The 16,438-nt window shown below is 36.7% G+C and overlaps 1 protein-coding gene across 3 annotated transcripts in view; it reads left to right on the forward strand.

The window, feature by feature from the left end:
• TMPRSS11A (transmembrane serine protease 11A) overlaps window positions 1-15,612 on the forward strand; it is a 60,284-nt gene extending 44,672 nt beyond the window's left edge. For all 3 annotated transcript variants that reach the window (XM_012760968.2, XM_075997850.1, XM_075997851.1), the window contains 3 exons: window positions 4,951-5,210; window positions 8,994-9,136; window positions 13,229-15,612. In XM_012760968.2, coding sequence (XP_012616422.2) covers window positions 4,951-5,210; window positions 8,994-9,136; window positions 13,229-13,390 — 565 coding nt within the window. In that variant the 3' untranslated portion in view covers window positions 13,391-15,612. The remainder of the gene's footprint in view (window positions 1-4,950; window positions 5,211-8,993; window positions 9,137-13,228) is intronic.
• Window positions 15,613-16,438: the final 826 nt, after the last annotated feature.

A 16,438-nucleotide genomic window follows, 5' to 3' on the forward strand; every position in this document is an offset into this window, starting at 1 on the left:
TATTGATCTTAAGTCAGACCCCATTGCTGCCAAAAAGCCCTGAGTTTTGTCATATTCTTGGTAACTATCAATGTCCCAAACATTACCGAAGTAAAATAAGAAAAAAGTTCTTTTAGGTTCTTTACTAAAATAATGTTACACTTGCATATGTATTTGAAAGTCTTGGTGAAGACAAAAAAATAGTCATTTTTCTCCTCATATTCATCAATCAAGTCCTCAGAGTATGAAATAAAGAAACTGTAAGAAAGCAGAAGTCATCCTAACACGAAATGTTTACTAATAACATATTAAATTAATCCTTTGTCAAACAATGCTCTCCACTTAATACTGGTGTCTGTCTCTGCCAAACACTTGGGCCAGTCTCATGCTAATTGTAAATAATCAAAGTAATTACAAAGTGAAATGAAAATATTCAATGGATGCAGGAAGTTAGTAACTGTGATGATGGGGAATTGCCCAAATCAAATTTAGAGTATTGACTTGTGAAGTTCTGGTAGAATTTGAACAGTTTATAACCCAAATGAGAAATTACCAGTATGAGAACAGCCACTTCAAAAGAGATTTCTTAGAGTATCAAAGGATTAAAAGAGGCTCTTGGACTATACAATAAGACCTTTATAAAACAAAGCACTTCTTTACAATAGTGCTACAAAAGACAAACCCAGGAGTGAAGAATAGCCTATTGTGCTATCATATATTTTTTTCAAGTGAACAATTAACGATTAATTCCTCATTCATTGTGAGCATTTTTGTACATAACTTTGAATACACAATAAAATGATTTTTTCATAATTTTTAGTTTTACTTTTCAAGATAATAACTAGTCAGATCTTTTTATCACTATGACATTTAAAATTTTGGATTTCTTTCTAAGTACATTAACTTTATGGCTTTTCTAGAGTACCAATTATTATGGTGATAACAAAAGCTTCCTGAGTATCTCTGTAAAAGAAGTGTCAGCAGGAATTAGTGGACAAAATATGCCCTGGCCAGCAGGACGGCTGAGTCAGAGATATCTGTGACCTTGGGCAAGTTATTGAACCTTATTATTTTGGGAAATAGAGTAGATCACCTCATGTTCATTTAGACCTATAAAATTATGACTTTTGTTACCATGATAAATTCCATCCACCTAAAAGTATAAATATATGTAGAGACTCTCAAGGTTTTATAGAATATATAAAAATCTATGTAGATTCTTAATGTCCAAAAGACATGAGAGTTCAATAGACTGATATAGTAGAAAGCCAGAAATCCCTTACGTAGGTGCCTACTAGTTTTAGACTAAATACTTCAAAGTAATGGGGAACTTACTTTGCCAAAGATAGCCAGTCTTGTGGTAGATAGTTCTATTTTTGCAAATATCTTTATAACATTGAACAACAAATCTGCATTCTAATAACTTCCACCACTGATACTCATTGTTTCATCTGAACAACAGAGACCAAATTTATTTCTTCATTAATATAATATTTGTTCCTTAGTTTCTGTTTTTCAGGCCAAACATAAAATGAGTGAAAATCTCCAAACTATAAGTGAAAATAAACATCATTATTTTCACAGGACCAAATTTCATATGCCCTACCATATTGGTTCTCTCCTTTGAATGCTCTAGATTTTGTCAGTCTCTTCCTTAAAATATGTTTCTAAGAACTAAACACAACAAGATAGGTCATACATGACAAAGTAAAATAGAAAAGGCTCTGGAAAAGATAAATAATATAATTGAATGCAAAGGTGACAGGCAGTTTAGTAACCAAAGAAGACTATCACAAAACGTGATGATTAAGAATGTCTGTTGAAATACTGAGGGCATTTTTATGGCCTGCCGAAGATATCTAACCTTCACTATGTTCTGGACAGTATATTTTCCAGACTTGGCAGATGATATGGAAGTTACACTCATCAAATTAGCCGATGACATAAGACTAATAGAGAAATGAATGTGTTGGGAAAAAAAAAAAAACATTAATTTTAAAAGGACTTTATCTTAGAGTAATGAGCAAGAACTAAATGATTAATTTTAGCAGGTATAAATGTAAGGCTCTAACTTGGATAAAAAAAAAATCCAACTATATCAGTATAGAAAGCAGAAATGTGCGTTAACACATGAAGACTGGTTAGAAATTTTGGGCCAAAGATTAGCTCACTTTGAGTGAGTTGTCCCTAAAGTTATATTGTAATTTAGATTGCATTAAAAGAAATGTAGAGTCCAGAATAAATGAAATGTTAGACTCTTTGTTGGTCAGATCTTGCCTGGGATAGTGAATGCTGTTCTGAATGCCATGCTTGAAAAGAACTTGACAAATGGTCCAATGACCAGCAGCATTCATATCACTAGGGAATTTGTTAGAAATGCAAGAAAAAATATATATATATACATATATATAGAGAGAGACAGAGTTTTACTCTGTTGCTCAGGATGGAGTGCAGTGGCCTGATCATAGCTCACAGCAACCTCAAACTCCTAGGCCCAAGTGATCTTCCCACCTCAGCCTTCCAAGTACCTGGGGCTACAGGTGCGTGCCTCCATGCACAGCTAATTTAAAAATTGTTTTGTAGAGACAGAGTCTCGCTGTGTTGCCCAGGCTGACTGTAGCTCACTGTAACCTCTAACTCCTGGCCTCAAATGATCCTCCCACCTGAGTCTCTCAAAGTTCTAGGATTACAAGCATGGGCCACCTTGCCAGGACAGAAATGCAAGAATATAAAGTCTTACCCCAGACCTACAGAATCAGGAGTTGCATTTTAATAAAATGCCCTGACACTTTATATACATGCTGAAGTTTAAGAAACACTACCCTAGGACACAAAAATTGTATTACCCTGAGAAAGCTGTGGCAGAGACAAACACTGTAGTCATCTGTCTGAAGTCCTCTCATGTGGAAGAGAATTAGAGAATCAAGGAAAACCTCATCAACAGGCAGAGCTGATGAAAGGGATTTCAAGGTAAAGAAAGGGATTGTAAGGCAAAGATGATGCCCCCATCTGCAGGAGTTTTCAAGCATGGACAATCACCACTTGGGAGTGTTTTTGTAACAACTATCACCAATTGTTAAGCTCCACCATGCTACAAACATTTGGTTAGGTGATTAGGATTTGTCTAGCATAATTCTTACATCCACCCTGCTTGGCAAACCCTTCTTAGTGAACTCTCTTTTACTGAGCTGGATAAGAAAAGTTAAGAAATTTGCTTAAGGTTACAATGTTAGCAGGTGGTGGAGTTGAAAATAAGCATGTGTCTTCTTCCTGCTGAATCCCATCATCTTACTCTTGATTTAGCATCTCTCACGTCAGGTATTTCTTTCAGGTGTGTCATCTGTCAATGTAATAAACACAAGCTGTACTAAATAATATCAAGCTATTGGTGTTTGAAAGTTCTAGAATGATTGTTTCCACTTGTGTTAACACAGTTCAGGTGTGTGCTTTACATTTACAAATTCAAAAAACATGATTTATGTTAAGTTCATCTAGGCATAATTAAGGGAACAGCTTTGTACCACTAAAACTTACAAAAGACTGATTTATAAACCAAAAAAGGCAATGTAGGCGTGCTCTGAACAGTTGTGTTCACAAACCAATCTTTATTTAGTCTTTCTCAGAGTATTTTTTTGCATATCAAAATGGTGTATGAAAACAAATTTTTTAAATAATAATAATCCCAGCACAATCAACAGCTGTCAAATTGGATTCAAATCCCATTGATGCGTTTATGTGCTTCTACTATGACTAAAGCTACCTACCTATTAAGAAATAATTAGGTTGAGAAACAAGTATCTCTAGGGACAGTATCTGTCTCTTTGCTTATCACTCATCGATGATGTTAGTTCAATTAATTAGTTAAGAAACATCACTCTTGCTTGGTAGAAGACAGTGTCCTACAAAGAGCAGAGCAGAGAGAGGCAGGCAGCATGTATGATAATGAGGCAAACAGTTTAACCCATCTTGGACTTATTTTCATGAATTGGAAAATGAAAGCTTTACTAGATATCTTTCATCATTACGAAATGATCTCTCTGATCCCTGTGTGCTCCATGCCCCGCCAGTTGCTCAAGCTCACAAGCTAGAGGTTAACCACCCTTGATGGTCTCGCAGAGGACTCCTGCAGCCACCTCCGGCCGACAGCCTTTACTGCATCTCCTCTCGACCTTCAACAATCTATTCTCCAGAAAGAACCAACATGATTTTTAAAAAATGTAAATGAGACTGCATCACTCCTCAACTTAAAATCATCCAGTAGATTCCCTTGTCGCTTGAACAAAATTTAAGCACTGTATCATGACCTGGAAGACACCCTAAAATCTGGTCCCTGTCTCTCTCCCCAACCTCATGCCCTGCCATTCCACCCCCTGTGTCTGACTGCAGACCATCTGGCCCAAGGCTTTGGGGCTTCTGCCTGGACACGCGTCGCCTTGATCTCCTCGCAGCTCTCATCAACTATGTCTCAGTCCAATGTGCTATTCTCAGAAAAGCCCTCATGACCCTGTAGTACTCTATTCCATTACTCTATTTTATTTTATGCATAGTGTTTATCACTGTCTAAAGTTATTCATCTACTTGTTAATTTGTTTTGATCTTTTCCCTTCCTGGAAATCCCTTCCTGCTCCTGTGAGCAGGAACCTTATCTCTTTTGTTCCCAGCACTTTGGATAAGGCTCGGTACACAAGATGCTCAATAAATATATGCTGAGGGGTTAAGGGAATGGTATTTTATGTGTCTTACAGTTCTAAAATTCAATAATTCAATATAGAATTTCTCCTCTAATATGCCATTTGTATATGTTTTATGTTTAAAAATATTAGCAATAGGCTATATTTAAATGGTCAGACAATAATTGCAGCCAAGTATTCTCAGGATAGTATTTTTTTCTTTTATTAGCCTAAATGCAATTCATGTAGCTCATATATTCTGTGCGGTTTATATATTCTGTTAATTTCTACCCTTTTCTAGCAACGGAAATCCACATCAATGGACTGTTAGTTTTGGAACAACGATCAACCCTCCCTTAATGAGAAGAAATATCAAAAGAATCATTGTCCATGAGCGGTACCGCTCCCCGGCAAGGGAGTACGACATTGCTGTCGTGCAGTTCTCTCCTAGAGTCACCTTTTCAGATGACATTCGCCGGATTTGTTTGCCTGAAGCCCACGCCTCCTTCCAACCAAATTTGACTGTCTACATCACAGGATTTGGAGCGCTTTACTACGGTGGTGGGTGTCTTAGAAGAGTAAGCAGAGCCCTATTTAGAGCAGAGCAATTTAATCTTCAACAATATTACTGTATCCTGCCGGCCATTTCCACACAACTTGGTTGAATTAATTGGGGTTCTTGTTCCTCAAGTGACAGAAATTAACCCAAATTAACCAAAGCAGAAACAAAAACAAAATACAAAAACCCAGCAAACTGGGCCCGTGTAATTTGAGAGTCAAGAGGTACGACAAGTCTGGCTTCAGACACAGCTAAATTCAGGAGTTCATGGCATGTCATCAGGTTCTGAAACTGTGAACCTTTTCATCTCTTAGCCTTGATTTTCCCTATGTTGGCTTCATTTGGAGAGATTCTAGCTCCACACAGTGGCAGAGGTGGCCACCAACAGCTCGAGGTTTACATCATTCTCACCTGGTAGAAGAAAGAGCATTTCTTTCTCTGTCAGAATCCACATTAGTTTCAGAAAAAGCCTCTAATCATCCCCACTTGTGTCCAGGGCTACTAAGATTAACTGGCAAACTCAAATATACTTTATATCTTTGCAGCAAACTTTGCTTCAGTACTAAGGGGACTAATTTGAGGGTCACTGTGACTAAGAATTGTGTAGAGATAAATCAAGCATTTTGCCCTCTGTAAAATGATTCAACTTGACATATTAACTAAATCTCCTGAGAAATAATAATAATTTAGTTATTGAATTTTTGAGGCATTCTCAGGGAGCCATATTCTGGAGTCTATAATGTGGTCCAGGTACATATGCATAACAACAGCTATGCATTATCAATTAAAAAAAAATCATGTGCAGTTGCTGGGAAGGGTCTCAAGCTTTAACTCTGGGTTTGAGAAGATGATAAAGGGCTTTTCTGAGAATGAAAAAATCTATTCACAGAATTTTGTACAGTTTATTTATATACAAGAAGCCATAAACAATAAGCCTTTGATTCTGCCTTCACTAAGGAACTAGGAATAACCTTTCACTCAGCCAGGAACAGGCTTTGGGGTCTCTAGGTTTTCTCCAGATGTCTCATGTGGTTTTGTTCCATCTTATACAAGCTGAGATCTGCATTGCTTTCTTGAAGGTCCTATTACCAATCACAGGAACTATTATTCAGAGTTTGTTCATCCCAATTGAGTAGAGCTGCAAACCTGACCCCTCTCTATGTATGCACTCTCTCCAAAGGGTTTTCTCTTACAATTGGGTTTGCAGTCTCTATTTTGTAATGCTGAGAGGGAAATCCTAAGTCTCCTTTGGCTTGGTAGGAAGAATCATTTTCTGCCAGGAATGTGAGGTTGGCACAGAAATATAATATAACTGTCATCACACCTTGTAAGTAGCAACAGAATCTGAAATTTATAGTACACTCCACCCAACAACACTATACACATTTATTACAAGTACTCATGGATCACTCACCAAGACAGATCATATCCAGGTCCATAAAACAAATCTTACCAAAGTTAAAAGAATTGAAATTATACAAAGCATATTCTCTGATCATAATGGAATCAAATCAGTAACAGATAACAGAAAAATCTCTGAATTCTTATAAATTAAACAATATACCTGTAAATAAAGAGGAAATCCCAAAGAAAGTTTTAAAAATCATAGAACTGAATGAAGGTGGAAAAATATATAAATATACTCGAGGTACAGCTAAAATAGTGTAAAAAGGGAAATGTATATCAAATCATACATCAGAAAAGAAGAAAGATCTCAAATCAATAATCTAATTTCCTACCTCAAGAAACTAGAAAAAAAAGAGAAAAATAAACCTAAAACAAGCAGAAGAAAGGAAATAAAGATATTAGAAATGATTGAAATCGAAAATAAGGAAATAGAGAAAATTAATAAATAAAAATCTGATTCTTTGATAAAATTAATACTTTGTGAAAAATGTCATTCAGCATTCCCACAGTTGATAATATATAGTTCAGGGATGTCCAGCATTTATGGGATATGCTTTTCATAACTTGGAATACATTTTACCAACTAACTTGCTGAAAAAGCTATGAATGTACACTATCACCTACAATATATAGTCTCTCAATTTCACCTTACCCTTCCCAGCAACTGGACATGATTTTTTTTTAATTGATAATGTAGTAGGCAAAAAAAAAAAAAATCACACACCAATTATATTCAATGAACAGAAAACTTGAAAAATCTTTTAGCATATTTCTGTTTCATACTTATATTTTCTGAGTATTTTTTAAAATGTGTTTGCAAACACCTTTCCAGATATAAATCTTGACATGATCTTCTGAAGAAAGTCATGTTTATATTTACTGTGTACTTTTTTCAAATTTATTTACTTATAAATAAATATGAATTGTTTTTAAATTTTAAATTAACATATAAAATTGCATGTATGTCATGTGCAACATAAAGTTTTGAAGTATATATACATTGTGGAATCTTATATCCAGCTAATTGACAAATGCATTGTCTCACATAGTTATCAAGTTTGTGGTGAGAACACTTAACACCCACTCTCTTAGCATTTGTCTTGAATTAGTATATCAGCAATGTAGTTACCATCAGCTGGGGTGGTTGAGGGTGGGAGGAATTGGGGGGATGTCAGTTTACAAATACATATTTACTGTTAGTAGGAATAAGTTCAAGAAATCTATTGTACAGCATGGTGACATAGTTAATGATTATATATTGTATTCTTGTATTAGTTTTCTATTATTTGTAACAGATTACCACAAACTTAGTTTTAAAAAACATTCATTTATTAATAACCTCACCTTTAATTAGTAACCTTTAATTCATTTATTAAAACCTTACAGTTTTCATGAGTCATAAGTTCAGACACAGCTCAGCTGGATCCTTTTCTCTGGGTCTCACAAAACTACAGTCAAGGTAGCAGCTGGGTTGTGGTCTCATCTGTGGCTCAGGGTTCTGTCCCTGGCTGTGGACAGATTCCATTTCTTGCAGCTATAGAACTCATGACAGCAAGTTTCTTTAATGCCATTAGGAAAGTGTTTCTGAATTTAGGGAAGGCTAAAGCCCTTTTTGATCTAACCTTTTGATGAACTCAAAGTCAAAAACAATTCCTTCATTTTTGCCGTATAACGTAACCCTGTCATCAGAATGACATCCATCGTAGTCATGATTCTACCCATACTTGGGAGAAGAGGAATCACAGAGGAATATTGTGAACCATCCTGGAATTCTTCCAAACACATTCTTGTGGTTTCCCACACAGTGTATGATTTGGTATAAAGAACCCCTGAATGCTTGTGCTATTCTTAGTTTTCTACCTAGTCTGCCTGCCATAATTAGTTTCTACAACTCAGGATCTAGTTTACCATCTGCAGCCACCAACTTGTAATACATCAGTGAAATCATTGTCATTTAATGCCATTAGGCATGTGGAAGCTTTTCATATTAATAAAATGCAAAGAATAAAATAAACGTACAAATACTATAGTCACTTTATCAAGCCCAGGGAGAAAGCTAATTAGGCATACAAAGTTTCTGGGAACAATCTGGAATATACAACTATAAACTTCATAAAAAAATAAAATCCCTTCCTAAAATATATAATCTGATTGTTATTGAAGTAAAAGTACAAAGATTTTCCAGAAAAATAAACAGAATGATTTTCTTGCTTGTAGAGATATTTATAAAAATGTGATAGGACAATAATTATGATTAAATATGACAAATTTTAATGAGAAATTCTTCTCTCTAGAAACTGCTATTAGAAACTCATCTGCTTTCTTCACTCTAAACTATGCTGATTGTAAATACTTAAATTACTTTTTTTTTCTTTAAGGGGAATCCCAAAATGATCTTCGAGAAGCCAAAGTGAAAATCATAAGTAACGATGTGTGCAAGCAACCACAGGTGTATGGCAATGATATAAAATTTGGAATGTTTTGTGCCGGATATCTGGAAGGAATCTATGATGCCTGCAGGGTAGGTTGGAGAGATTATTTTGATATCAATAACTCAAATATTTTTATGTGTCCCAGGAAATATTCCATGTCTTTATATTCTTACCAAATATAGATATCATGTCAGCCTGAAAAAGTTCAAAATGCAAATTTTGCAACCCAAACATATTTTTCAATGTTTTTTAAGCAAAATGAAATAAGAGCTTCTCTAATCCTGTCAAACAAAATTAAAATCTCTTGATAATCAGATTAAAATCCAAAGATTAATGAAACAGAGTTTCTTCCTAATAGGGCTCACATTCTAGAAAGGAAATAATCATGAGCAATGAACTACGATGTGATATTACAAATGATATAATGGACAGCAGACATTTTTTCCTTGAAGACAACATTTTTGGGACAAGTCTCAGAGAGTTAATATTTAAATGAGACCTGAAGAATAAATAGCATGTACCCAATTATAGGATAAGAAAAGAAAATTATGGAAAAGAGAAGGAGCGAAGCCAAAACTATAAAATTATAATTCATATTTTAAGAGACCCCAAGTAATCTACTGGGTCTCAGCAGAAGGAGCACGAGAGGTAAGAGAAGTAGTTAAAGGCGAGAACATGGATCTGCCCATGTTGTAGACCCTGGTGTCTGCCCTGTGCCCTCCTCTGTCCTCAAACATCTATCCAGCATGTATATTTTCCAACCAAGGCACGAGTGTGTTACTTCCTGGGGACAGTTCCTTTTTATCATGAGATTCTTTTTTTTTTTTGAGACAAGAGTCTCGCTTTGTTGCCCAGGCTAGAGTGAGTGCCATGGTGTCAGCCTAGCTCACAGCAACCTCAAACTCCTGGGCTCAAGCAATCCTCCTGCCTCAGCCTCCCGAGTAGCTGGGACTACAGGCATGCACCACCGTGCCCAGCTAATTTTTTCTATATATATTAGTTGGCCAATTAATTTCTTTCTATTTATAGTAGAGACGAGGTCTCACTCTTGCTCAGGCTGGTTTCGAACTCCTGACCTCGAGCAATCCGCCTGCCTCGGCCTCCCAGAGTGCTAGGATTACAGGCGTGAGCCACCGCGCCCGGCCTATCATGAGATTCTTGAAAACTCCAGGGAGGTGACTCTGCATGGTGAAATGATGGGAATGGTGTTGATAACCGGTGGCAGAATGCCCTGCCCAGACTCCCACAAACCACACAACTGGCAACTTCTATCAGAGAAGGAGCAGGGAGTTTTGCAGCATGGAGGCCGGACAAGAGCAGGATCTGGTCCACAGTGAGCCTCGGTTGCTCAGTTGCTGAGAACGTGGAGAGAGGCAGCCAGAATTTAGGGACTCCAGCAAGAAGGCTATGCCATGGGGCACAGGTGGCAACAGGAGTATAGGAGCAGACAGGATGGGGGGAATCCATGTGAACAAGGAGATTGATATTCCCCAGGAAGGATTGGTGGTCAAAAAGAGGCTTCGCTGGATTGGAGAGCAGGGGGAAGATTTCTGCCTGGCTGTGCAAGTGAGTTAGAAGACAGAGCTCTAGTCATAGAAAAACATGGGAAGTTGTCAGGGAAATGACTCTATGGCATAAGGATCCAATACAGGAATGCTGTGATTGTAACTGGGGGACATGGTGAGGCATTTAGTCTGTCTGAAAAAAATAAAAATAAAAAAACAGAAGTCCAGGTAGCAGCATCAGCTTGACTTTCTCAAATTTACCAAATGTTGGTCTAGAGCTCAATAAATCCGCTGCCGTATATATATAATCGGTCCCAAAGTCTGCTTTTTCTTTTTCAACCGGAGATCTAGCCAGGCCAGACCCAAACCCAAATGACAAAAGGATCGGATTGCTGGTATGAAACTCAGAAATGAAAGATGTTGACAACTTGGTCCATATTTATAATTCTGCTGTTGTTTCCAGCTCAGTCAAGAGTTTACAAAAAGAAATATTCTCAGTTGTAAACACCACAGAGGCAGCGCCATACTTCTTGGAGAGCTTTCCCAAGATGACATTTGAAATCATTTCAGAAAACAGTGTTGGCACCATTGTTCTGGAGTACCCACAATTTAAATTCAGGTAGTTGAGACTATGTAGGATAGGAAAATTAGTCCAGAATTGTCCTTGGCCATCATTTCCTTTATTCTAAATCTCTTCATTTACTCACTCAAAAAAATGTGTAAATGCCCTACTACCGTGTTTCCCCGAAAATAAGACCTACCCATAAAATAAGCCCTAGCAGGATTTCTAAGCATTTGCACAATGGAAGCCCTACCCCGAAAATCACAACCCATGCATTTCGTTGCTGAGTGGTAAAGAAGATGAGCAGCCCTTCTCATCTGCCCCATGGTGACAGCTACTATCCCAGAGGTGACTGGAAAGGTGCGGGCAGCCGCACCAACAAGGTTGGCTCCACCTGTCAGGTCCCGGCCATCCTGTGCGTGCTGCAAGCTGAGGCTTTGAGGGGAAAATAACACAAACCCTTAAAATAAGCCCTAGGGTGTCTTCTTGAGGAAAAATAAATATAAGACCCTGTCTGATTTTCAGGGAAACACGGTATGTGCCATACACCGTGCAGGTACTGGAAATAGACTTATGATCACAAACCATCATAGAACCTGCTTTCAGGGAACATACTGTCTGGTGGATGAAATATGCATTAATCAAAAAATTATACCAGTGAAAGAAAGTCAATTGAAAAAGAAAGCTTGGGAGGAAAAGGTCGTGGTCTATGAGTATATATAAGAAATGAACATGAGTAGCAGGGGTGGCTGGAGTTGAGCTCGTACCTAGAAGAGGAGTAGGAATCAAGTAGGAAGATTGCCAAAGATGATGCAGGCAGGGAGAATTCTTAAAGCTTTGGGGGAAGAAGCATCAGAGCTGCATAGAATTTCTTGACAGTATCTCTAGAAGATAGAAGACAGTGGAAAATGCACACAAATTTCAAAGGGAAAATGATTTCAACTTAGGTTCTTGCTCATGCAAACTAATAATCAAATGTGAGAGTAGAATTAAGAATTTCAGGTAAGCAATGACTCAAAAAAATGTTCCTCATATGCCTTCTTGCTTTGGAAACCACCTGAGAGGGAACCTCAACACAATGAGGAAGTAAATTACGAAAGTAGGAGACATGAGACCCACAACATTGTGAATCCAATACAATAGAATACTGACAGTCCCAGTATCCAGTCCACATTAGAGCAGAAGAAAGGGAGGGAGGAGGGTTGGGGGGAGGAGGGAGAGAGAGACAGAAAGACAGGGAGACAGTGTTTGAGAGAAATTGAGATAGAGAATGTGTCTGTGTGTGTGTGTGCTCATGCACACGTATGTGTTGAGATGGAAGGATATCCTCAGAGGGAGTAAAAGAACTGGCAAGTTATCTGATGCACTTGCACATTAATATTAATAAAAATCATTGTTAAATCCTGGTAGATCTTTTGGAGCATTCAGCATTTGCCACAGGTACATAGAAAACCAGCCAAGTGTCAAAGTGTGTTATTAATTCTAAGAAATCAAAGTCTGGCCAAAAAAAAAAAAGTAACATAATCAAAATATATAACTTGACTCCCCAATAAAAAACATTTACAAACTGATATTAATGGAAACATTGGCTGTTAATTTAACCAAAAATGGAGATGCTATCATGTAAAGATGTGGTGAGAAAAAGTTGCGAAGAGGTTATAAAACAGCTAAATATCTTCCTACTATAACTGAAAATCAATATATGCTGTCTAAATCTGGAAAGAACAATTTGAGCATATTATTTAGTGATAAGGAGTTAGATACTATAAGGAATTATTAAACAAGCATGAAGTGGCTACCCCAAGGGGACACACAAGATGAGGCAATGAGGGACATATAATTGCTTTTCAGCCTCTTAATGTTCTTTTCTTTTTCTTTTCTTTTTCAACTTGTGTTGTTTACTTTAACAAAAATAAAATTCGATTTTAAAATGTGAAAAATTGAACCTGAGAGCTCTTTATAATTTTGAAATCCATGTATCAATTAATCATTCTAGATTGGTCATCTATACATATATTGTCTAGTAATGAAATATGCGGTTCATCAAAATATCTTAAATAAAAAGCTCTATGCTTAGGTAATTTTTCTCTTTTCTTTCCTTTTTTTTTTTTCAGGGTGATTCTGGGGGACCTTTGGTTGCAAAGGGTCTTAAAGACACGTGGTATCTTATTGGAATTGTGAGCTGGGGCGATAACTGTGGTCAAAAGAACAAACCTGGAGTCTACACACAAGTGACATATTACCGAAAATGGATTGCTTCGAAAACAGGCCTCTAATTCACCATAAAAGTTAAACAAAGAGAGCTGTATGCAGGTCATACAGGCATGAGAATCAAAATATTCGGTGGGTGTAGTACAATGAAATGGGATTAAATGACTGGACCTGGAACACAAGACACATAACATGATTTATTTTAAAATCACTTTAATCAACCAATAATCCATAACCAATTTATAAGGGATTTCTATTTGTAAGGTAATGGATCCGTTTAGCATGGCTTGAAACATACAGCAGCGATACTTAACTCTTATAAATCATGAAAGTTATCACTTGAGGCCAGGCGTTCAAGACGAGCCTGGGCAACATAGTCAGAGTCGCTATGAAAAATTTTAAAAATTAGCTGAGTGTGGTGATGTGTGCCTATAGCCCCAGCTACTCAGGAGGCTGAGTCAAGAGGAACACTTGAGCCCAGGAATCTGAGGCTGCAGTGAGTTGTGATTGTGCCACTGCACTCAGCCTGGGTGACAGAGACTCTGTCTCTTAAAAAAAAAATTAAAAATAAAAAAAATAAAAGTCTCCAAAAGTCGGAGTGTAAAGGAGATGCAACACAAATTTTTGAAGACAGTCTGTGATAGGTTAGGGTAGAGTGCCTTTGTCAAGGGTGTTCCCTTAAGTGATTTTGAAATATCAAAGAATTCAGGAAACCCTTAAGTAATTCCTTATTAGTTCTTTGGAGCTCACAGTTCCTTTTCTTTTTCTTTTTCTTTATTCTTCCAGGTTTTCCAAAAAGCTTTTCCTCCATAAAAAAATAAATTTGGTACTTCTAAATTCATTTGAGGGACACTCACAAAAGAAGGTCATGTAGGAAATAAACTCTGGTGGTAAATCAAGCCAGAGATCTTCTAAACTTTTTTAGTTGCAAAACCTCTCTAATTTTTTGGTGATTTTTTAATGCACACACACACAAACACACACACACACACACAGATATTTCTTACCCTACAGATATACTTAGAGAAAGACTAATTAATGAATTATATGTATATATAGTAATTAGTTAATCAAAAATGTATTTTTGTTATAAAAATTTGGGGAAAGGTGATGGTAAATTCATGAGCAATCCCAAAACAAGGACCCAAGAATTTGATATTTTATAGATGCATTTACATATTTTGACCATCAGGGGGAGATTTTGTCCATTATTAGCATAAGATTAAAAGCCTGAAATAATTGAGGATTTACTAATGCCTTGAAGAATCAAAGGGCATTGTCTTTCTCCGTAAGGGGGAAAAAATGTTATTCCCTTATATTGCTACAGTAATTTTCCCCTAAAGCTTGTGGCAGTATTCTTATTGTTGCAACTATGAAACTCTAAAACAAAATTTTTAAATAAGTATAAATTCTGAGCACCTATCATATAGTACTTGTGAAGGAGAAAACATGCTCTCTAAGTAAAGTGTCTTCATGAAGTCATTTAGAAAATCAGGCTCATGTCTTTCATAATACAATGAAATGAAGACTTTGCAGTTACTCAGTGTGGCAATGCCCACAAACATCAGGGCTTGCAGGCTGGGGAGTCATTTATTCATGTAGCCAAAACAAAACATTGGAACAATGGACTTATTTTATAAACAATTTCCCCCATTTTCTATTGAGAAGACATGAGAATAATGCTAAAGTAAAAAAGATATGCAATTCATACACAAAAAAATTTGATCCATAGTTTAGACTTACAGAATTTTAAAGTTCAGAAGAGATTGTGCAAGTCATAGAGGCCAACACACTTATGTTATGGTTTAGAGAACTGAAACCAGAAAATATAAATGATTTGGTGAAGCTATAGGCAGTTTGCATCCCCACTGGGCCTAGAACTCAGGTATCAATTTCACATTCTCTTTTCCTTACAAATCATCTTTTTCACTATCTATATTTATTGAATCATCAGATCTATAAAATTTTCAGCGAGAGTTACTGAATCTATTTTAAGTGAGGAAACTCTTAGGAAATTTAAATGATGGGATTCACTTAGGCAGCTGGCTGCCAATTCTCTAAACTCACTTCAAGACAAAATTGCTTCTTCATATATAGTTATACATGGGCATATAAATTATTCTATTTTATGGTGGTAAAATACAATTCTGACTTTTACTGTTAAGATTCAGGAAATGATCTCAGAGTTGTAAACTTTGTGTTTCTAAACGGTTTTGTGCAGCATTTCATTTGGGTCACATATAAGCAAGTATTGATTTATCATTTTAAATCTAATAAAGTTGATGATCAGAGCATTCTACAAATGATATCACTCAGTCTGTGTTAGGTCAATAACATGAATCTTTCAACTGCTGTGTTAACCAATCTCATTTCTTTTAAATAACTAGTTTGGATCGTTCTGAAGCAGGGTTCTCAACTTTGGCTCTGTTGACATTTTAATCTAGATAACATTCTATTGTAAGAATCTGTAGTGTTTGTGGGAAAATACTTAGCAGCATCCCACCAGACACCTGTAGCATACCCCTTTACCAAAATTATTATAACCAAAAATGTCTCAATATCTCCAGATATTGGCAAATGTCCCCTAAGTCTGTGGTTCCCAACCCCCAGAACTGGCCTGCACATCACTGCCTGAGCTCTGCCTCAACCCGTCTTCCATGAAACCAGTCCCTGGTGCCAAAAAGGTTGGGGACCACTGCCCTAAGGGATAAAACTGTCCCCTGTTGAAAACCACTATTTTAAAGCATTTGACCATTTTTAGAAATGTGAGAGATTCCTCAAAGTGATGATAGTGGATCTTCGAAAACTACAGTTTACTGATCAAGCTGAACACTCACTATCGTGTTCCTAAAAGAAACAGCAGAAAACATGACTAAGCTTCAGGCAGTGTCTGTCTCCAACACAGACTGATCTTCCCATACACAATGAACTCAGAGAATTTCTCTCACGCTCCTGCTTAAACTAGACCATAGTCACACAGCACCATGGAATTGTAATGCGAAGATAGGGTTTTATGGAAAACACTTTATCTAGTAGAGTTTCTCTACCTTGACCACAATCCACAGCCAAAAATATATTTTACATCACAGTTTCATACACATACATAATAAAAA

The sequence above is a fragment of the Microcebus murinus genome, chromosome 26, assembly GCF_040939455.1.
Source record: "Microcebus murinus isolate Inina chromosome 26, M.murinus_Inina_mat1.0, whole genome shotgun sequence".
Taxonomy (NCBI): Eukaryota; Metazoa; Chordata; class Mammalia; order Primates; family Cheirogaleidae; genus Microcebus; species Microcebus murinus.